The 22,620-nt window shown below is 44.6% G+C and overlaps 1 protein-coding gene across 1 annotated transcript; it reads left to right on the top strand.

The window, feature by feature from the left end:
• The first annotated feature begins 6,563 nt into the window (after nt 1-6,563).
• Nucleotides 6,564-21,482, top strand: lmo4a (LIM domain only 4a). The gene is given in 5 exon segments (NM_001139986.1): nt 6,564-6,932; nt 13,234-13,482; nt 19,108-19,204; nt 19,628-19,786; nt 20,010-21,482. Coding segments are annotated over 4 exon segments (507 nt in total). The 5' UTR covers nt 6,564-6,932; nt 13,234-13,240; the 3' UTR covers nt 20,019-21,482.
• The last annotated feature ends 1,138 nt before the right edge of the window (nt 21,483-22,620 follow it).

Genomic DNA, 22,620 nt, shown 5'->3' with positions numbered 1-22,620 from the left:
CAGGTAATATACATGTTAATGATGGGATGGATGCAGAAGCCCGGAGCCAGCGGGAGATACTTGCATGTGCATGGAGTGGCGTGGAAAGTAAACCAAGCATGAAATGACAATAAGATGACTTAAGAGCCTACTAACATGCCTGTGCGTTTGATTATTGTTTCTACACACTTAAACGTCTGTTTATTATACTTTGGAAAGAAGAAACATTTAAAATGTTATTTGATTCTCTGACACACCATTGAACCTGCTTTGACATTCTATTGTTGGATGAATGCAAATGATAATGGATTTGCATTTCAGTTTTATTATTGTAGGTGTTAGTTGTCCCCCACGATGAAATCGATGAGGGGACTGTGGAGCTGTCTCCGTACATTCGTCACATGCGATATCTCGACAGTATTGGCCTGATTTTGACTAAACTTGGGTAAATGATGCAACTTACCATAGAGATCCCGCATTTCCAAAATGTAAAAAATTGCACTGATTGGCCAAAGGGGGGTGGTATAGTAAACAACTGAAATTCCAAACTTTGAAGACGCAAACAGTACCTTCAGGAAGTATTCACACCCCTTGACTTTTTCCACATTTTAATGTTACATAGTGGGATTGAAATAAATGTAATTGTCATTATTTATCAACAATCTACAGAAAATACTCTAATGTCAAAGAGGAAGAACATTTCTAAAAAAGAAAGAAAATAAAACACTAATATATTTTGATTTGTATTCAACCCCCTGAGTGTTAAAATCACCTTTGGCAATGATCACAGCTGTGAGTCTTTTTGGCTAAGTCTCTAAGAGCTTTGCGAAACCTGGATTGTACAATATTTTTCTAGCTCTGTCAAGTTGGTTGTTAATCATTGCTAGACAGCCATTTGCAAGTCTTGCCATAGATTTTCAAGACGATTTAAGTCAAAACTCTAACTAGGCCACTCAGCAACATTAAAATCAAATCAAATTTTATTGGTCACATACACATAATTAGCAGATGTTAATGCGAGTGTAGCGAAATGCTTGTGCTTCTAATTCCGACAGTGCAGTAATATCTAACAAGTAATCCAACAATTCCCCAACAACTACCTAATACAAACAAATCTAAATCGAGGAATAAGAATATGTACATATAAATATATGGATGAGTGGCATAGGCATGGTGCAATAGATGGTATAAGGTACAGTATATACACTACCGTTCAAAAGTTTGGGGTACTTAGAAATGTCCTTGTTTTTGAAAGAAAATCACATTTTTTGTCCATTAAAATAACATCAAATTGATCAGAAATAAAGTGTAGACATTGTTACTGTTGTAAATGACTATTGTAACTGGAAACAGCAGATTTTTTATGGAATATCTACATTGGCGTACAGAGGCCAATTATCAGCAACCATCACCACTGTGTTCCAATGGCACATTGTGTTAGCTAATCCAAGTTGATCATTTTAAAAGGCTAATTGATCATTAGAAAACTATTTTGCAATTATGTTAGCACAGCTGAAAACTGTTGTTCTGATTAAAGAAGCAATAAAACTGGCCTTCTTTAGACCAGTTGAGTATCTGGAGCATCAGCATTTGTGGGTTCAATTACAGGCTCAAAATGGCCGGAAACAAAGACCTTTCTTCTGAAACTCATCAGTCTATTCTTGTTCTGAGAAATGAAGGCTATTCCATGTGATAAATTGCCAAGAAACTGAAGCTCTCGTACAACACTGTGTTCCTCTCCTTTCACAGAACAGCACAAACTGGCTCTAACCAGAATAGAAAGAGGAGTGGGAAGCCCCTGTGCACAACTGAGCAAGAGGACAAGTACATTACAGTGTCTAGTTTGAGAAACAGACGCCTCACAAGTCCTCAACTGGCAACTTCATTAAATAGTACCCGGAAAATACCAGTCTCAACGCCAACAGTGAAGAGGCGACTCCGGGATGCTGGCCTTCTAGGCAGAGTTGCAAAGGAAAAGCCATATCTCAGACTGGCCAATAAAAAGAAAAGATTAAGATGGGCAAAAGAACACAGACACTGAACAGAGGAACTCTGCCTAGAAGGTCAACATCCTGGAGTCGCATCTTCACTTTTGACATTGAGACTAGTGTTTTGCCAGATGAAACACTCTTGCAATAGCTAAAGTATTGAGGCGTGACCACCGGACAATCAAACGTTTTGTTGCAAATAGTCAACTGGGGCGCAAAAAACACATGGAGAAGAAAAGGCACAAATTAACTGCAAAAGACTTGATAAGAATTAAGCGTCAAGCTACCAGGAACCCATTATCCTCCAGTGCCACCATATTCCAGAACTGCAACCTACCTGGAGTGTCCAGAAGTTCAAGGTGTCAAAGTGTCCTGGAGTGTCCAGAAGTTCAAGGTGTTCAGAGACATGGCCAAGAAGGCTGAAACACGTCCACCACTGAACTAGATTCACAAGTTGAAGCGTCAAGATTGGGCAAAGAAATACCTGAAGACAGATTTTTCAAAGGTTTGATGGACAGATGAAATGAGAGTGACTCTTGATGGACCAGATGGATGGGCCCGTGGCTAGATCAGTAATGGACACAGGGCACCACTTTGAGTCAGGCGCCAGCAAGGTGGAGGAGGGGTACTCGTATGGGCTGCTATCATTAAGGATGAGGTAGTTGGACCTTTTCAGGTTGAAGATGGACTGAAACTCAATTCCCAAACCTACTGCCAGTTTCTGGAACATTCTTTCTTCAAGCAGTGGTACAGGAAGAAGTCCTCAGCATTCAGGAAGGCCATGATCTTTATGCAGGACAATACTCCATCACATGCATCCAAGTACTCCACTGCTTGGCTAGCCAGCAAGGGCCTAAAAGATGTCCGAATAATGACCTGGCCCCCTTCCTCACCTGACTTAAATCCTATTGAGAACTTGTGGGCCCTTCTCAAATGTGAGATTTACAGAGAGGGAAGACAATACACCTCTTTGAACAGCATTTTGGAGGCTGTGGTTGAACAGATCAAGAAACTGACTCCATGGATGGAAGGCTCATGGCAGTTATTGAAAGAAGGGTGGCTATATTGGTCACTGAATATTTTTGAAAGGCCAAAAATGTTATTTAATTGTCATTTTGTGTTACTTATTGGTTACACTTACTCAAAAAAAATTGAATAGTCAAGTGAGTTGGGAGAAATTATTTTTGTAATTTAGTTGCCTAATAGTTCTGCACACTTGTATATTTCCCTGAGAAAGACAAAACTCACTTTTCTTTTGTTAAACATTCAGGTTTGAGGTTCAATAACATTTTGGATTGACTGAGAGCATTGTGTTTGTTTAACAATAAAATGTGTTTCCATGGCCCAGCAGCCACACACAACCCTAAGATCACCATGCCAAGTGTCGGCTGGAGTGGTGTTAAGCTCACCAACATTGGACTCTGGATCAGTGGAAACACGTTTTCTGGAGTGATGAATCACACTTCACCATCTGGCTGTCCGACGGACGAATCTGGATTTAGCGGATGCCAGGAGAACACTACCTGCCCGAATGCATAGTGCCAACTGTAAAGTTTGGTGGAGGAGGAATAATGGTCTGGGGCTGTTTTTCATGGTTCAGGCTAGGCCTCTTGTTCCAGTGAAGGGAAATCTTAATGCTACAGCATACAATGACATGCTAGATGATTCTGTGCTTCCAACTTTGTGGCAACAGTTTGGGGAAGGCCCTTTCCTGTTTCAGTGTAACAATTCCCCCGTGCAGGAAGCAAGGTCCATACAGAAATGGTTTGTCAAGATCGGTGTGGAACAACTTGACTGTCCTACACAGAATTGAAAAGCCAACTGCGAGCCAGGCCTAATCGCCCAACATCAGTGCCCGACCTCACTAATGCTCTTGTGGCTGAATGGAAGCAAGTCCCCGCAGCAAACATTTTTGAATATTTCTGGGAGTACTTATGTTCCTGTCCCCATTACAACAAATAAATACTTAAATGGATGCAATATTGTCCTCAAAACATTACATTAAAATACCGTAAAATTCCCCATTCCTATGGAGGACTACTAGAGGAGGAGTGCAAAAACGTAATTTAATTTCTCTCTCTCTCTCATAACTCCACACAACATACGTTGGAAAAATCTTCACTGGTTGACAAGGAGGAGCGCTACATCATTCGTGAGGGACAACATGTTTACTGTAGACGTGTTTGATTGTGTGATTGAGCTAGTATAATATTTGACATGTTATATCTTGTCATTGGATTGCTGAATTAGGAGGAGCACTTGTGAGATCTCTATGACTTGCTTCGGCAACGTAAATATGTTTCCCATGCCAATAAAACCCCTTTGAATTCAATATATCCACAAGGTGTCGCCCAATACAAATGACTGACTCTCGACAGAGCTAAACCTGAGTTCGTTTATGAACTGGTAATTGGTCTGAAGAAATATGTTTGGATTAAGCTATGGAATGAAAATGTTAATAACTTTGCTCATCCTCCAGAGTCACCATAAAAATGTCCACAGATGTATTATCAGCACAATAAAACAAAAGGATCAATTGAGGGGAAATCATTTTAAACAAGAATAAGAACTCATCCATAGGCAAGTGAGTGTACAGTGTGTCACAATCATCATAGGGTACAGCATATTTGATTAAGGGACAGGCAACACAGCAGTTTAGGCCCATGGTCAATTGAAAGTCTGTGTGTAATTGCGCACTGTTATGTTTAAAATTGACAAAAGGCATATTGAGAATTGGATAAGTTCGCAAATGTGGTTAATAAGCCTATAAAAATAACACATAACCAAATAACCATTCGGACGCGCGGTCCCCAAGCTGGACTCTCACAGAAAGTAAACATTTGCTGTAGTTATTACTTGCCTCTGCAGGTGTTGTGATGTATGGCTGTGGCACGGGCTTTAGTTGGGCCAGGAGAAGGAGCAGGTATATAAATAACCATGTAATTAAAGGCGCTGACAGGGGTCCACACAGGACCCGCTATTCGTTCCAGTTGAATCCCACATTGTTCTTAGCAATGAGGTCCTACAAGCAGAGCCGGCTCTAACCTTTTGGGGGCCCAAAAAGCTAGAGATTTTTAGCAGTTTTAAAGCTAATATCCTGATTCTACACATTTTTCCATGACTTATGCCATGTTAAAATGATATCTGAGTGAGAGTGGCTAACAAAATGATGGGGGTCAGGGCCTCCTGGAGGTCAGGGCCTCCTGGAGGTCAGGGCCCCCTGGAGGTCAGGGCCCCCTGGAGGTCAGGGCCCCCTGGGCACGTGCCCTTTAAGCCCAGATGGTAATGTGGCCATGATTACTGCACGTTTAGATAGCTGGCTAGACTGATTTACCAACCTAAAAAATGTAATTGAGTGACTGTCATAACTTAAGGAAAATTGCTGATGCACAACCAAATTGTAGTGACATGTAGGCTGACCATCCCTATATGTCACTACATGTCCTGTGCCAAAGTTCAGAGCACTACATGTGCAGCACGCACATGTTATGCCAAAATTCATCTCACTAACCAATAATGGGGGGTGCAATTCAAAGAGAATGCGGTGATTACCCATACACTCCATGCTGTAATTGTTAAATGATGCTGCTGTTTTGATTGTCGAGTGAAACTAGAGTTTACCACACATAAGTAATTGTCTCTTTCTCCCGGCCAGATGTTGTTCCTGATGTTGAGTGAGCTGCCCAGCATTTAGCACCACTGGCACTCACAATACCTCAATGTTGGCCTCCCGGTGCATTTTATTTTGTCACTACCTCACTCTCACTTCAATCGAAGCAGTTCTCTGTAGGCATGGGAAACAAAGTCAATTGTCCTCATTATTATTGGATTGTTCATCTGTGTCAAACAAAAAATTATCAATCAAATAAGAATAATATATATAGACACACACACACACACACACACACCACACACACACACACCACACCACACCACACCACACACACACACACACACACACACACACACACACATATATATATATATATATATATATATATATATATATATATATATATATATATGACTCGTGTTTTCTGCCTGGTAAATTAATAATATAGATATAATAACCTACAAAATGTGATATTATATTATATTCATTGCTATAGCTACTGCAAATAAACATCCCGTAAGTAAAACATTGCTTTAGGATAAGACCGCTACTAATGACCAAAATGTGAATGTATTAATTGTAACTGTAGGCATACAGGCAAGGCTAGTACAGTGTAAGGCGTTTCATTAGTTAAGAAAGGGTCACTGTCCAGTTATGCCTGAGTCAGAGCAGTCCTAAAAGAAATTGGAACAGGACGTCTTCTGCCTTAGGGAGGTTGGGGGCTGGGTTAAGGATTAATGAATTGCTTTTTCAACATTGCTCAGCGGTGGTGATTATGGCCTATTTAAAACAGCCACAAATAGGCAAAAGTTCCTTAAACAGACATCCATCATTATGTCAAATGCCACACCCCCCTTGCTGTTCAATGGCTGCGGGGGCTGAACCTCGACGCGTCATAGGAGGAGTGATTTAAATGTGTATTCCCTCTTGGCTTTGAACTGGAGTAGCCGCCTTTCCTCTCACAAATAGTAGCGCTGTATGTCCATGAACAAGAACTAAGAACCAAATTCCTTTAGCCGAGCTGTGACTATCTGATATGAGAGAATTACTTCATCACCAAGTTTACTGTTTCAGCTGTCTATAGGAAATCCATGAAGTCGACCAACGCAGTATAAAATAAGGTTACAAGAAGAGGAAGATTTAGCCTAGACTACTTCTGGACTAGTTTGCAAGCTCTCCAATCGGAATATATAACAACCGTTTGAAGTTGTTACATCTTGAGAACTGCAACAATTTACCATTGCAAGCAGCAGTCCACGACTTGGTTGAAGTTGCGCACGTCTCGTGGTAGCGCGCACCACATCGTGATCATTTCCTCGCGGTTACTTCACATAAACTACCACGACGGCAAGGTGAGCACCGCAGCGCGTCACATTTTCCACACATTTGTTAATAGTCCTATATCGTTAAAAGTTTCAGCCTAGTAGATGTATTATTACACAGTAATGAACGGTAGGGTATTATTGCCAGAAAATGTTGGTCCCCTTTTCTGTCTGTCATGTTCGAACAATTATTGAGCGCAAGCTATTCGTCCGTGATTCTACATTTCCCTCTGACTATCCGGTGGTGAACATGACTTACTTTTACCCCTTATCATAGCACACATTTCTTAACCGTTCGTCCATGCTTTTGTTGTGGGGGGGGGGTCTTCTCCGGTATCTTGACTGCATCTCTGCATCAAGGCAGCCCTGGTACAATGGGGAGTTGTGCGCCGGCCGTAGTGTTAATTAAAAGAGACCCGTTTTAATGAAACAGCGATGCGTGTAGTTATGGCCCCTGAGCGCATTATTAAAAGAGAAGGATATATTGCTAATCTGCCTTGGTGCCAAGCGGGCCTGACCATTGCTCACTGTACTATTTGTACTATTTATAGTGGCTGTTAATGGTGCAGTCAGGCTTATTTATTTTAATTACAAACGACTTCCCCTTGCTTGTGTGAGCGGGGTTATTTGTTCATTTAAACTGGGGGGGATGGGCGTTGGGCTTTGACAGGTTTTAATTAGTGTAGGTTTACCAAAGGCACAGGGAGCAATACTTCTCTACAAAGTGACTGGTGTAATGTGAAATTTGATCCGAGACACTTTGGTGAGATATGGGACTTGTTGATGCACATCAACAAGATAAAGAAACTATGCCCAAGCCTAAAAATGCCTAGTGGTCTTATAAAAACACAGTTTAGTATTCACCATATGTTGAACAAATAAGGTTATAAGGCTGCATTTACACAGGCAGCCCAATTCTGACTTTTGTCCCGCTAATTGGTCTTTTGGACAAATCAGATCAGCTCTTTTGCTTATAAATTGGGCAATAAATCTGAATTGGGCTGCCTGTGTAAACTCAGCCTATTAGGCCTATGCTATCTATGTAGGTTCCTATCCAAAAGAAGCGTAGCAATACAAGAAGACTAAATGATTGGGAGCTGACAATGTATTTATCACCAACAAGTGAGTATTTCAATGAAGAAGAGCCAAATGCAATTGGGTAATGGCGAGTGAACCATTATTTGCTCTGTCAACCCGAAACCACATGCAATCCATCAGTCTGTCCTCAGACAGCCAAGGTATTGTGTTCCTCCTCATTAGCCTCTGTTTTTAATGGTTATTTCATCAATCAGTCTATTACCAGAGCGGAACACAGCTGTCTCTCCTCCTCACTAACCTTTGTTTTGCCTGATCATTCATTTATCATTAAACGCAGCAGTGGAGACCGAGCTTATTACAAATCAGAGCCCACAGACTCTTATCGCTCAACAAGGACTCCAGTTTATCAATGGAAGGAGCGTAAGTAGTAGCCTAGTCAAGGACAGACTCGGGCGGACTCCAAAACTAATTTCAACAAAAATAACTCTTTCCGTCACCCCCTCTAAACTTTGCCCTCATTGTGTGCCACTCGTTCATCTATCTGGCTTGCATAGACTTTCCTAACCCCCTTTTCTCTTTGTTTTTAGAAAGCCAATATGCTCCTTTGCCAGGAGAAATGCCCTAGCTTGTTTTTAGCGATAGGCTTTGGTTACAAATCAGCGTTATGAAGATATGGCGTTCTCCAAAGTTCTGCAGGGTGTTGATAAGAAGGAACACTAAGTCCTTACGCCCTCCAAAATAGGTGGGTGTCTACTGTGTTCAGCGGGGGGATAAGCTTGTCTAAGTCCCGTTTAGGGTAATGTAATTGTTGGGGCTTGCTCTGCATTGAAATATCACTGGCTCCCCCTCCGATGCTCATGACATTCCCCAGGGCATGGCTCAGGTATTGTCTCAGAGTTTGCCGTGTGCTGCGAAAGATGATTAAATGTAGGATTTGCATTTTCATGAGATCAGTGAGTTTTTTTTGGTGAGGTTATTTTGGCTCGTCTTCGCTTACGGCTGAGGCTTCTGCAGGTGTGTGTCTGTGTGATTGCATTCGCTGTGCTGCCGCAACTTGTCGCAGGTACGGTGAGGAATGCAAAAAAAGTGAGAAGTATTTCTGCACCCATTTGAGACTTTCACATAGCTGCACTGCAGCAGTTCTTCTGAGACTTCAGTAGGAAGGCAAACAAACAGGGAAATAATCATTGATTTAAGGGTAGCCTCTTCTCCCCTTAGGTTGGACTTGGTCTGCCGTGGCTTTACGGTGCATGTTATGATCTGTTTGGAGTCAAGGGAGACTAACTGGTTCTACAGGAAAATTGCCAGATGGCCAGAAAAAGCATTGAGGCTTAGGACTTGTTGACATATTGTAATCAAGAGGAAATGTTTCCATACCATATAGACACTTTACCCAAGTCCTTCTTTTAAAAGAGAAAAACAGGGTATAGCTCATACTCAAGTGCATGTCTATGAGAGAGGAAGAGAAAGGGAGGTCACACTGGCGCCTCTGTTCCTAGATTTGACCAGAATTCCTCTTTTTATTTCACGAGGGTGGAGGCTCTTGTATTTCGGGGTATAGTAATTGATTTCACGCTGGTAATTCACTGCCCGAGGAGTCTGGCTCTGAACACAGGAAACGGACTGCAAAGCAGCAAGCAGAAGTGGGCCATGTAAGGTGTCTTGTGTTCCAAACTGTAAATTAACTAGACAAGCTGTGTATTCATCATACACAATGACCTCATTGCACTAATTGCATAATTGTTTATAGCTATATGCCGTTATGATAGTTGCAGAAGGTTCTGCCCCCCTGCCCAGTACTGTTAAATGTTTCCCTTACTGTTCCTTAGGTGGGATAATCCATCCCCTCAACTATGATGCCCCACATTGCCGGAACAAATCTGGCATCAAGTGTTTTCATTTCAATTTGATTTCAATTCCCCATCCTAGGATGCAGCTGTGGGACCCATTGCTAGGAGTAAGTTGGAAAACCATGTTGTTGCCCCCAGGTATTTTTGAAGTTTTTTTTTCTGGAGTTGCTGCCTCTGGTCTCCAGTTTGCCAGGGTTGCCTTTGACCCTGACTGTGAGACAGCACATTGCCAGCTGGCATTTGAAACCGACTGGTAAAGGCTGAAATGTGCCCCGGGATGGCCCCCCTCCAGGAAGGGGTCACACTGCCTTCCTGTGGCAACTTGGACCTCCCCAACCCCTGATTGACATCCCCAATCAGAGCAGCTCTGTGGATGACCTTTGAACTCCCCAGGGCATCTCTTGTCTGTTGCCTCTTGACCTCGGTGGAAGAACAGCTAGAGGAAATAACATGTGATAGAGTCCCAGATGGCAGGCAATCCCCCACATGCAGACGCCAAGCTCTCTTTCCCCCTCGTGCAATACCTTGGATTTAAGGCAACAGTATAAGCTTTCACCCTTTCTTCCACCAGCCTTGCCTGGTTCAGGGACTCTTTCAAATCCACAGAGAAATTGACAGCAGCCTTTTTAAAAGGGGCTTGTGGAAACAGCCTAGTGTAACGGTCATCAATCAAACGGAGAAATGTCTTGTGCCGATATTCACGATCGGATTGATATTGTGTGTCTGTGTGTCTGTGTGTGTCTGTCTGTGTGCATGTACTGCACGTACTGATAAGCCTGTGATAAGTCAAGTGCTGACCTATGTCAAGAATGTATAAAAAATATCTCACCTGTCCAAATGCCAATAGATGGGTTGGTTACAACAGCTACGTGCATCTATTGAACTAGATACTGTAGAGTAGCACTGTGGAAAAAGCTTTACCGCCAGGGTTTGGTCCCGCAGCTCTTTGTCGTGTTCCTCTGTATGGGTCCTGAGGTGCAGGGTTGGTGCCCCATGTGAAGGCACTTTGTTGGGGTCAGTCCAGCATCGCCCTGGGCCTCTCTTATGGAGCTCAGCTCTCCTTGATTGGAGCCAGGTGTCCAAAGCCGAGAGTGCATAACTGTGGTGGACCAGCGGCGGACTGAAATGTCTTGTGGGAAGGGCACTCGTAAAGCAAAACATGCCCTCATTTAAATTAGAAGCACTGGAGGACAAATTAGGACGCTGTTGTTAATTTGGAAAATGAAATCCGTCGCTGCAATTATTTAGTGTTGTTGTTGGCCATAATTATGAATCATGAAGCCGGTGAAAAGCAATGGCTGACTCATTGCTGAGTTGCACGCTGGTATGGTTCTTGTTAGTGTGATTTGAAAGCAATATTATCCCCAGCTGTGCATGAAATCAGTTCAGTTTTGAAACGTAAAAGTGGGAAGTTCTGATATACAGTAGAAATGAACCGATAACAGCACACTTGGAATGTGGAGACATCATGTAGATTACCATTGGTTGTCTGGTGTCTCAAAGGATATGGGACTCCATATGTCTTCTCCATTACACCACGAGAAGGTTTATATACTGGTATACCAGAGTGTCAACTCTGTAACCCTAACCAAAGTTTTTGCATAATTTGTAATCACTCAAAAAACCTCTGTCGACTAGTCTACTCACCCAGTGCAACCCAACAACATTATTCAATGAGCAGGACTCTGCAACATCAAAGACCTCTCTTCTGAGACACATTATCAAGTTGCAATGAGAGGTTATATTTGCAGCCGGCTCAAAGACAGTGCGGCTTTGGTTAGTAAGAAGAGGTTTGTGTGGAAGTTGTCGTGGGACAGCTGCTTTCCAGGGTGCCAGTCGCCTCAGAGGCGCATATTTTTCAGGAAACTGTACCCCCCCCTTCCGCCATATCCCTTAAATGAATAGGCCTAAGCTCTCTTTGCCAACAAGTACCAGAGCCAACCGATTGGTTGCCGTGCCAAAACTCACATTTGGGAATCCGAGGCCTCGCTCTTTCCTGTCTGTGGGGCTTCTCTCTCCTCGTCACCCAAGTTCCAGGTGGGTGTACAGTACAGTTTGGACATTCCAGGTGGGTGTACAATACAGTTTGGACATTACAGGTGGGTGTACAGTACAGTTTGGACATTCCAGGTGGGTGTACAGTACAGTTTGGACATTCCAGGTGGATATACAGTCCGGACGTCGGTTAAAGGTGGACCATGGGCCAAAACCGGCCCACAAGTATTTTGTTTGACCCCCCTCAAAGTCATAATATTAGTTTTTTGGGGGGGGGGGGTGTTAGTTTTTGTCCAAAAAAATACTAAAATCACCAGCAAGACGTATGTGATCGTGTCACAATTTAATTAAGGTATTATATTATGTTATTTTCAAATACAATCTCTTTTTGGGCTTGGTTGTGGTTCATTTACAGTGTACAAATTATTATAATTACGTTTCGGTCCCCCGACCATCTGCTCTGAATCTAGTTACCTACCCCTGGTGTGTACAGTATGGTACGTTCCAGGTGGGTGTACAGTATGGTACGTTCCAGTATGGTACGTTCTAGTTGGGTGTACAGTATGGTACGTTCCAGTATGGTACGTTCCAGGTGGGTGTACAGTATGGTACGTTCCAGGTGGGTGTACAGTATGGTACGTTCCAGGTGGGTGTACAGTATGGTACGTTCCAGGTGGGTGTACAGTATGGTATGTTCCAGTATGGTACGTTCCAGGTGGGTACAGTATGGTACGTTCCAGGTGGTTGTACAGTATGGTACGTTCCAGGTGGGTACAGTATGGTACGTTCCAGTATGGTACGTTCCAGGTGGTTGTACAGTATGGTACGTTCCAGGTGGGTGTACAGTATGGTACGTTCCAGGTGGGTGTACAGTATGGTACGTTCCAGGTGGGTGTACAGTATGGTACGTTCCAGGTGGGTGTACAGTATGGTACGTTCCAGGTGGTGTGTACAGTATGGTACGTTCCAGGTGGGTGTACAGTATGGTACGTTCCAGGTGGGTGTACAGTATGGTACGTTCCAGGTGGGTGTACAGTATGGTACGTTCCAGGTGGGTGTACAGTATGGTACGTTCCAGGTGGGTGTACAGTATGGTACGTTCCAGGTGGGTGTACAGTATGGTATGGCACAGATGTATTTAGGGTAACCATGATAACGTGGAAGACGGAGAGGAAGCTTGATTTCCTGAATGTTCCGTGGGTTTCCGGAATAGAATGTAGAAGCTGTGGTAAACATCAACCAAATACCCTAAATTGAAAGAAAGCTTGTTAATAAAAGTGTCAGTGGTGTTATTTCCTGGACTGTTAATGTCTTTAAAACAGAAATATCATTCCATCTGTCCATGTTTTAAGCTCAAACATTCTCGTACTGCTGAATAGACACTTTTCCATTCGCCCAGCCTTGTTGTTATCATCCTTACTCAAGGCGACATTATATCTTCTCTCCAGGCCAACCATGGTGAACAGCCGGGTGGAGGCATCAGCCGTGGCGGTGACGGGGGGCGGCGGTGGCTCGGCAGGCAGGTCATGCGCGGGCTGTGGTGGGCGCATCGCCGACCGCTTCCTGCTCTTCTCCATGGAGCGCTACTGGCACACGCGCTGCCTCAAGTGCTCCTGCTGCCACGCCCAGCTGGGCGAGATTGGCACCACCTGCTACAGCAAAGGTGGCATGATCCTCTGCAAGAACGACTACATCAGGTGAGCTTCAGGGAAGGAAGCGTTGAAATCAGAAAGGACACTGGGTGGGGGGGTGGATGCAGCATGATAATGGTCCTCCTCACCTTCTTGTAGGCAGGTGTAGCGTCTGCCTCCATATTGGTCATGCAGATGGAGGAAAAAGATTTGATTGGAAACTACCATACTAGAGTGACATAGGGGTGGGGAAAGGGGAATTACATGGGGAAATGATTTGCCTATGTTATATAGTCTGAAATTACCATAGGTTGTAAGCTAACGGTCTCTCAAATGTTTTAGGTAACATCAACCATTTTGGACCAAGGCTATGTTGACAAAGTGGAAATTAAAGTGTTTTAAATGTTCAACACAGCCCAGGTCAAAAATGGTTGAAGATAGCTAAAACAGCTGAGAGATGGTTAGCCTACAACCTAAAGTCAATTTTAGTGAGCTTCTCCTTCAATAACGAGTTAATAGTGAAAGTGCAACGGAAATCCACTTTCCACAACTGATCCCGCCTGATGGGTCTGTTAATGCTAGGCCAGACAAGCACAGACAGCTCTGAAAGCAGTTGGAGAAGTGGAGGAATTTGTCAAGTCTTTTTTCTCTCTTTTTGTTTGTTCTACGCACGCATAAAGGAACCAGGTGTTTGGGTGTGAATGCGGTCAGGTAGGGTGTGGCAGGACATCAGAGACTGGAGGGTGTTATGAAAGAGGTATATGCTCACAGCAGGGTAGGGTGGGGCAGGACATCAGAGACTGGAGGGTGTTATGAAAGAGGTATATGCTCACAGCAGGGTTGGGTGGGGCAGGACATCAGAGACTGGAGGGTGTTATGAAAGAGGTATATGCTCACAGCAGGGTAGGGTTTGGTAGGATATCAGAGACTGGAGGGTGTTATGAAAGAGGTATATGCTCACAGCAGGGTTGGGTGTGGCAGGACATCAGAGACTGGAGGGTGTTATGAAAGAGGTATATGCTCACAGCAGGGTAGGGGTGGCAGGATATCAGAGACTGGGGGGTGTTATGAAAGAGGTATATGCTCACAGCAGGGTTGGGTGTGGCAGGACATCAGAGACTGGAGGGTGTTATGAAAGAGGTATATGCTCACAGCAGGGTAGGGTTTGGTAGGATATCAGAGACTGGAGGGTGTTATGAAAGAGGTATATGCTCACAGCAGGGTAGGGTGTGGCAGGACATCAGAGACTGGAGGGTGTTATGAAAGAGGTATATGCTCACAGCAGGGTAGGGTGGGGCAGGACATCAGAGACTGGAGGGTGTTATGAAAGAGGTATATGCTCACAGCAGGGTAGGGTTTGGTAGGATATCAGAGACTGGAGGGTGTTATGAAAGAGGTATATGCTCACAGCAGGGTAGGGTGGGGCAGGACATCAGAGACTGGAGGGTGTTATGAAAGAGGTATATGCTCACAGCAGGGTAGGGTGTTATGAAAGAGGTATATGCTCACAGCAGGGTAGGGTGTGGTAGGATATCAGAGACTGGAGGGTGTTATGAAAGAGGTATATGCTCACAGCAGGGTTGGGTGTGGCAGGACATCAGAGACTGGAGGGTGTTATGAAAGAGGTATATGCTCACAGCAGGGTAGGGTGGGGCAGGACATCAGAGACTGGAGGGTGTTATGAAAGAGGTATATGCTCACAGCAGGGTAGGGTGTGGTAGGATATCAGAGACTGGAGGGTGTTATGAAAGAGGTATATGCTCACAGCAGGGTAGGGTGGGGCAGGACATCAGAGACTGGAGGGTGTTATGAAAGAGGTATATGCTCACAGCAGGGTAGGATGTTATGAAAGAGGTATATGCTCACAGCAGGGTAGGAAGGCAGGACATCAGAGACTGGAGGGTGTTATGAAAGAGGTATATGCTCACAGCAGGGTAGGGTGTTATGAAAGAGGTATATGCTCACAGCAGGGTAGGGTGTGGTAGGATATCAGAGACTGGAGGGTGTTATGAAAGAGGTATATGCTCACAGCAGGGTAGGGTGTGGCAGGACATCAGAGACTGGAGGGTGTTATGAAAGAGGTATATGCTCACAGCAGGGTAGGGTGTGGCAGGACATCAGAGACTGGAGGGTGTTATGAAAGAGGTATATGCTCACAGCAGGGTTGGGTGTGGCAGGACATCAGAGACTGGAGGGTGTTATGAAAGAGGTATATGCTCACAGCAGGGTAGGGTGTGGCAGGACATCAGAGACTGGAGGGTGTTATGAAAGAGGTATATGCTCACAGCAGGGTAGGGTGTGGCAGGACATCAGAGACTGGAGGGTGTTATGAAAGAGGTATATGCTCACAGCAGGGTAGGGTGGGGCAGGACATCAGAGACTGGAGGGTGTTATGAAAGAGGTATATGCTCACAGCAGGGTTGGGTGTGGCAGGACATCAGAGACTGGAGGGTGTTATGAAAGAGGTATATGCTCACAGCAGGGTAGGGTGTGGTAGGATATCAGAGACTGGAGGGTGTTATGAAAGAGGTATATGCTCACAGCAGGGTTGGGTGTGGCAGGACATCAGAGACTGGAGGGTGTTATGAAAGAGGTATATGCTCACAGCAGGGTAGGGTGTGGTAGGATATCAGAGACTGGGGGGTGTTATGAAAGAGGTATATGCTCACAGCAGGGTTGGGTGTGGCAGGACATCAGAGACTGGAGGGTGTTATGAAAGAGGTATATGCTCACAGCAGGGTAGGGTGTGGCAGGACATCAGAGACTGGAGGGTGTTATGAAAGAGGTATATGCTCACAGCAGGGTAGGGTGGGGCAGGACATCAGAGACTGGAGGGTGTTATGAAAGAGGTATATGCTCACAGCAGGGTAGGGTGTGGTAGGATATCAGAGACTGGAGGGTGTTATGAAAGAGGTATATGCTCACAGCAGGGTAGGGTGGGGCAGGACATCAGAGACTGGAGGGTGTTATGAAAGAGGTATATGCTCACAGCAGGGTAGGATGTTATGAAAGAGGTATATGCTCACAGCAGGGTAGGAAGGCAGGACATCAGAGACTGGAGGGTGTTATGAAAGAGGTATATGCTCACAGCAGGGTAGGGTAGGGGGCTGGGGGAACAAGGAGATTCTGAAAGCTACTCTATCCTCTCAAGACATGACCAACTCTGTATTTCACTACTTTTTGCACATTTTAATGACAAAACCTAAGAAGTTGCGTAAGGTGAGGGGAAACCAGGAAAAGACTGCACATTAGCCAATTCCATCACCACAGCATTGCTCCTACACTGTTTGTCTTAATAATGTCTTGTCCAGTCTGGACTATGTGTGAGAGAGAGAGAGCAAGAGGCTGGCTGGTCCAACACAGACTGGGATTGTGTGTGTGCCTGTGTTGGCACTTCTCAGGCCCCGGTGCTCTCCAGGGCAAACACTGGGGCAGATCCGGTGTAGTCTGGAAACCCACACAGCCCAAGAGCGCCGGCACGAAGGGAGGCCTGCTGGGTAGAGCAGAGACACTGGGCACTGTACATCAGCCCAGTAAGAATACAGAGGATTTAAAGCCACTCCCTCCAGAATAAATAGCACACTTCTACTTCCCTACAATGTGATCTACCGAAAGATGTATGGTTGCAAAATTGAATGTAGGCCTACTAGCTATGTATTGCTTAAAAATCACCTTGACGCCTGTGCCAATAATAACTCCTCATTACAATGCTTGCAGCCAACATGAATAAATGGGAATTGCACAAGAAAAATATAAAGGTGTTTTTGCCCTAAAAAGTGCTCTGTTAATTAATCAGCAATATGGAATGACACCGTTCATATTTTTTAAGGGGTATATGGTACTTGTGCACTGCTGCTTAACGATGGTCTAACATAGTGCAGCACCTTGTGTCCATGTACGCTCAAGGTCCATCCTCGCAGATATTTCTAATGCAGAACGGGATGCAGTACGGAAGCTTATCAAATGTATAATACAGTTAGTGGAAAAGGGCAAGGCTCTCATTGCCGAGTGGCGCTGTGCCGCTGAGGTCCGATAAAGGCGGAGAGGGAGAGGGGGAGGAGAGAGAGGGGAGGGAGAGAGAGAGTGGAGGGAGAGAGAGAGTGGAGGGAGAGAGAGAGTGGAGGGAGGGAGAGAGGGGAGGGAGAGAGAGAGTGGAGGGGAGAGTGGAGGGAGAGAGAGAGTGGAGGGAGAGAGAGAGTGGAGGGAGAGAGAGAGTGGAGGGAGAGGGAGAGAGGGGAGGGAAGAGAGAGGGAGGGGAGAGAGGGGAGAGGGAGAGAGAAGGGAGGGGGAGAGAGAGAGGGGAGAGAGAGGGAGAGGGAGAGAGAGGGAGGGAAAGAGAGAGGGAGGGAAAGAGAGAGGAGAGGAAAAGAGAGGGGAGAGAGAGAGGGGGGAGGGAGAGAGAGAGGGGGAAAGAGAGAGAGGGGAGGGAAAGAGGGGGAAAGAGTGAGGAGAGGGGAGGGAGGGAGAGAGAGAGGGGAGGGAAAGAGAGAGAGGGGAGGGAGGGGAGAGAGAGGAGGCAGAGAGAGAGGAGAGAGAGGGGAGGGAGAGAGAGAGAGGGGAGGGAGAGAGAGGGGAAAGAGAGGGGAGGGAGAGAGAGAGGGAGTCTTAATTAGGGAGAACAGGGTTCCTCTCGGGCGCTCGCTTATTAAATTACTGTTTGGATTAAGATCAAAAATTCATTACAGTGTGCAGTCAGAGCTGGGACACTGATAGGGAACCGGAGGGGGGGGTATAGCAGCCAAACCAGTCTGGTAGGTGTCACAAGGAGGGGGTGTAATAAAGGTGAGAGCGGTTGAGAGGCTTTCTATTAAGACTGAACAGTTGAACTGTTTACACACTAGGCTCTCTGAGGGATGGGCTAATGTGATCTGGGTAGTCTACTAAATGTGGTGTGGAAGTTTCACAAAATGGACTTACCTGGTCACGCTCTAACAATGAGGTTAACTGTTCGACATCAGCATCGCAATGTCTGCTTCACCAAAAGGCCTGTAGTGGACCATAGTCTTTGTCTTACGCTTCACACCAAACAATGACATCACCAGCATCTACAGAAGGTATTCCGTGACTTGTGGAGAAAAAGCCCTTCATCAGGGTTCTTCACCAGTATCAGCTGTAACATATTTCCTGGCTCTCCCAGTAGCCTGCCATGGACTTCATCTGCAGCTCAAACCCCACATGGAATCTGTGGCCGCCGGCTGAGCACTCATAAGACCTGAGTCACATGTCTCAGCACCACCACCAACACTATTCAATGCTGCATCCCTCCAATTCAGTCCTGCTGGAACACGTGTCAAACTCATTCCATTGAGGGCTGAGTGTCAGCGGGTTTTCACTCCCCTCACCTGGTTGTCTTAAGTCTTAACTGAAAGGAAAAACAGGAAAAACCTGCAGACACTAGGCCCTCCATGGAATGAGTTTGACAGCCCTGTGTTAGAATCTAGACCTATACTTTACTTTATTTATGACTTCAACCACTGGTCTGGGACGTATTTCCTTTTATTGCTCGAGATATTTCTATTTAGGATTGGAAAAGGGTGAGCTGATTCAGAATCAGATATAAGAAGTGTGGTGCTGAACAACAGCATTGCTTTCATTGTGAAAAGGAGGTGTTACTTGGCCAGAGGGGTAATGTGTTGAAGTGTTTGTGGTGTGAGTGGTTGCAGTGGTGTGACATGGGTTGTTCATCCACAGGCTGTTCGGGCACAGCGGGGCATGCAGCGCTTGTGGTCAGTCCATCCCTGCCAGTGAGATGGTGATGCGGGCACAGGGCAATGTGTACCACCTCAAGGTAAGAGGAACTTCAGCCTAAAAGTAAAGACTCATTCCACTGGGCAAAAACTGGTTGAATCAACATTGTTTCCACTTCATAACAACAACAACAAAATGTATGTGATGACGTTGAGTCAACGTGGAAAACTGATTGGATTTGCAAAAAGTCATCAACGTAAGGGAATTTTATCATTTTTTCACCCAACTTTTAACCTAAATCCAATGATGGGGGATTTTTTGGGGTTTAATTCACGTTAGTTGACAACTCAACCAAATGTAAATGAAAACTAGTCGTTGAACTGACGTCTGTGCCCAGTGGGATGCCAACAGAAGCCACATACATTTTATTGAGGCCCTTTATAACACAGTGATATGACTCAGCGATAAACCCATGTTTCTGTTGCTCTTTCTTAAAGTTCCTTATGTCCCTCGCTTTCTGCAGTGTTTCACCTGTGCCACCTGTAGAAACCGGCTGGTGCCGGGCGACCGCTTCCACTATGTCAATGGCACCATCTTCTGTGAGCACGACCGGCCAGGGGGCGCCCTGCTCAGCAGTCACCTGACCTCGCTGCAGGGGAACGGCATGATGCCCGACCAGAAGGTGAAGGGATGGGTTCTGATAGAGCCACACAGCCCTTGGTTGATAGTCCAATCCATGTGATTGAATTAATGAATGTGCATTCTGACGTCTCCAAGAGTGCTTTTTTAGAAATGCTGTTCAAAGTGGTGTTGGACTGTGGTCTTCTTGCTGTCTTTGTTCTTGCAGTCTTGTATTTATGCATAATCAATGTGTACCAATAATCACCTCTTTCTCCTGATCTCAGGTCTGCTGAAGAAGAATGGGCTACAAAGCAACATGTGCCTTCTCCTCCCACGCCTCCTCCATCTGCTCTTCTTCATTTTCCACCAATAACTTTGTCCTGCACCATCCATCCCATCGTTCAGATATTCCCATATCCGTACTCCGGATACTGCTGCCAGTGTCCATTATCTTTCCCAGTAACACGGCATTTCCCCCAAAATAATGTTTATTCTGGTCATAGAGAATCATGTTCTCAACCTTGACATAATTGAAGTCTCCTGCTTCAAGGGGAAGATGCGGAGGAGGGAAAGACTGTTGATGATGGAAGAGGATGATTTATACTGTCAAACCAGTGTCTGTTTTCGGTAAGTCCATTGGTGACTGACTTGCATAAGACTGACTTGTAATGCCCTGAGAGGACTATGGCATTTCCAGTGATGGACCATCCTTGATGTAGCACCTTTCCCTAGCCAGCACATAAAACTACAGGGAGAGGAAGATGCCACAGACCAATAAATATAAACTGGTTCTCGTCCGGAGCTGTTTCAACCAAGCTACAGTTTAATGACTCCCAAAACACGAAGAGTGTGTTCAAAACAAGATCGCCACATGAATACACAGACACACACTCTCTGAGCTCAGACTCTAGGCCCTTTCATGTGTCGGATTGAGGGAAACAGGAAATTCTTTGGTTGTAGTGCTATGCGACCATAGCTTTTGCCCCCTGGACGTTCCTGAACTCTCATTCCTGAACTCTCATTGGCTCACTCGAACTGTCGAGTTGGGCCGAACGAGGAATGATCAAATACACCTGCCTGGATGTCTTGTCTACTTTCAAAAATATACTCTCTGTGTACTAAATGAAGAATGCCTGTAGAATATTCATCAAAACATACCTTTTAGTCCCATGATTATTTTCTACTGCAAGTGGTTGCCTTGTGTTTCTCGATTGTCTTTGATATTTAGTTATGTTTTCAGGTGAAGATGGTTCCTGGGGTTAGTAAATGTACTCCTGTTTATGGGAACATACAAATATGCATTTGTAATTGTTGTTTAAAAAATGTGGCCGGTGAGAATTGTTATTCCAACATGACTTTGCAGCAGTGCTCTATACGTCTTAAATGTATTGTTGTTGTGTGGTGGTTGAAGAGGACAAGGTCAAAGTTTAACTGGTCCACATATAACCAGGGTCGTGTTGAGTAGGGCTCACTGTAGATAGAAAACAAAAATAAGTGTTTGTTATTGGAGAGGCCATGTAGTCCCTCGCTGTTTCAGGCTGTTTTCTTCCGTTTGGTACCTAATGAACACGACCCAGGTTGAGGGAAGACGGGAGCGGCATAGGGATGGAGAGAAGTAATAACTGTACATATCTTTTCTAGTGCTATTATTGTATTGTGGTCTATGGTTGAATTGAGTCTTTGTGTGGCCTAAAACATCTATATGGAGAAAAAAAGTACTTTCTAAATAACTATAATAATCATAATATTGCCAGTCACCTGTGTCGTGTCTGTAATGAGTGTTTGGATAATATTTACCTGCCGTTTGTGTGTGCGCGTGTGTAGCGAGGTGTGACAAATAGCGCTTTCACACCGAAAGGTAAAGCTCCCGGACTCAGACAAACATGGCCGATTACCCTCAGGAATGGAATTTCAAAGGCTTGAGCTGGGGCCATTACAGAAGCAATTAAAGTGGGATACGCTGGAGGCCCAGGCTTTAGCTGAAGTCCTGTGCCGGAGTCTAATGAGGCCTAATCTGGTGAGCTGGCCTAATTAAAGGGAGGGACCCCTTTCCTGTGGGTGCTGAGTAGAGCAGTCCAGCTGTTGACTTTACAGGGCTCACAATGCAACAACAAACTGAAAGAAATAAGCCAACCCTTTTTCTCTTACCTTTAACTCCATATAACTTTTCTTTCTTCACTGCGTATGAATTTGACATTTTCACTCCTTTGTTGAGTTCTTTACTTGGAAATTAGGGTATAGGGCCTCTACATATAGTACTGAAGGGCATGTCAGAATTGTTTTTTGGCATGAAAACACCCCCTCAGATCTTGTTTATTTAATTAGATAATTAAATTTCCATCTTATAGGTACCTTTGGCCTAGAAATCACAGTCAGCTTTTATGATCTTCTTTTATTTCTTATTCCGTGACTTTTCTACAGAGAGAAATTAAAACCAAGCATGCAATAGGCCTACAAAGAAGACAGAAAAAAACCACTGAAGTAGCCAGCTGTGACTTTTCAAATGAATGTTCCCAGAGAAAACTCTACCATAAGCATTGTGCTGTGTGTCGGTGCCTCAGCAGTTACTCTTTTAGGGTTAGCCAATTAGGTTCACACTCAAAATAACAATGGCCGGATTTCACAGCATTTCTTTGGTAATGATGTAGAATGGTTTTAAAGGATGAACACATTCCTCGGGTTCTTCAAACATAATCCAAACCTGAGCATGAGTTTCAAATCTTTAAAAAAAAAAACCCGTTTTTGTCAAGGTATTTTTGGCATTCTTCAGTTTGTTTCTAATTGGACTCCCATACTTCCATAGACACAAGTGGAGTTCAATCATAATAACCAGAATAAACCTGATCTGAAAGAACTACGTAAGGGAAAGCAATATACCCAATATATATAAGAACA

The sequence above is a fragment of the Salmo salar genome, chromosome ssa01 (assembly GCF_905237065.1).
Source record: "Salmo salar chromosome ssa01, Ssal_v3.1, whole genome shotgun sequence".
NCBI lineage: Eukaryota > Metazoa > Chordata > Actinopteri > Salmoniformes > Salmonidae > Salmo > Salmo salar.
The sequence above is the reverse complement of the archived record's forward strand: the minus strand, read 5'-3'. Positions and strand labels throughout refer to the sequence as shown.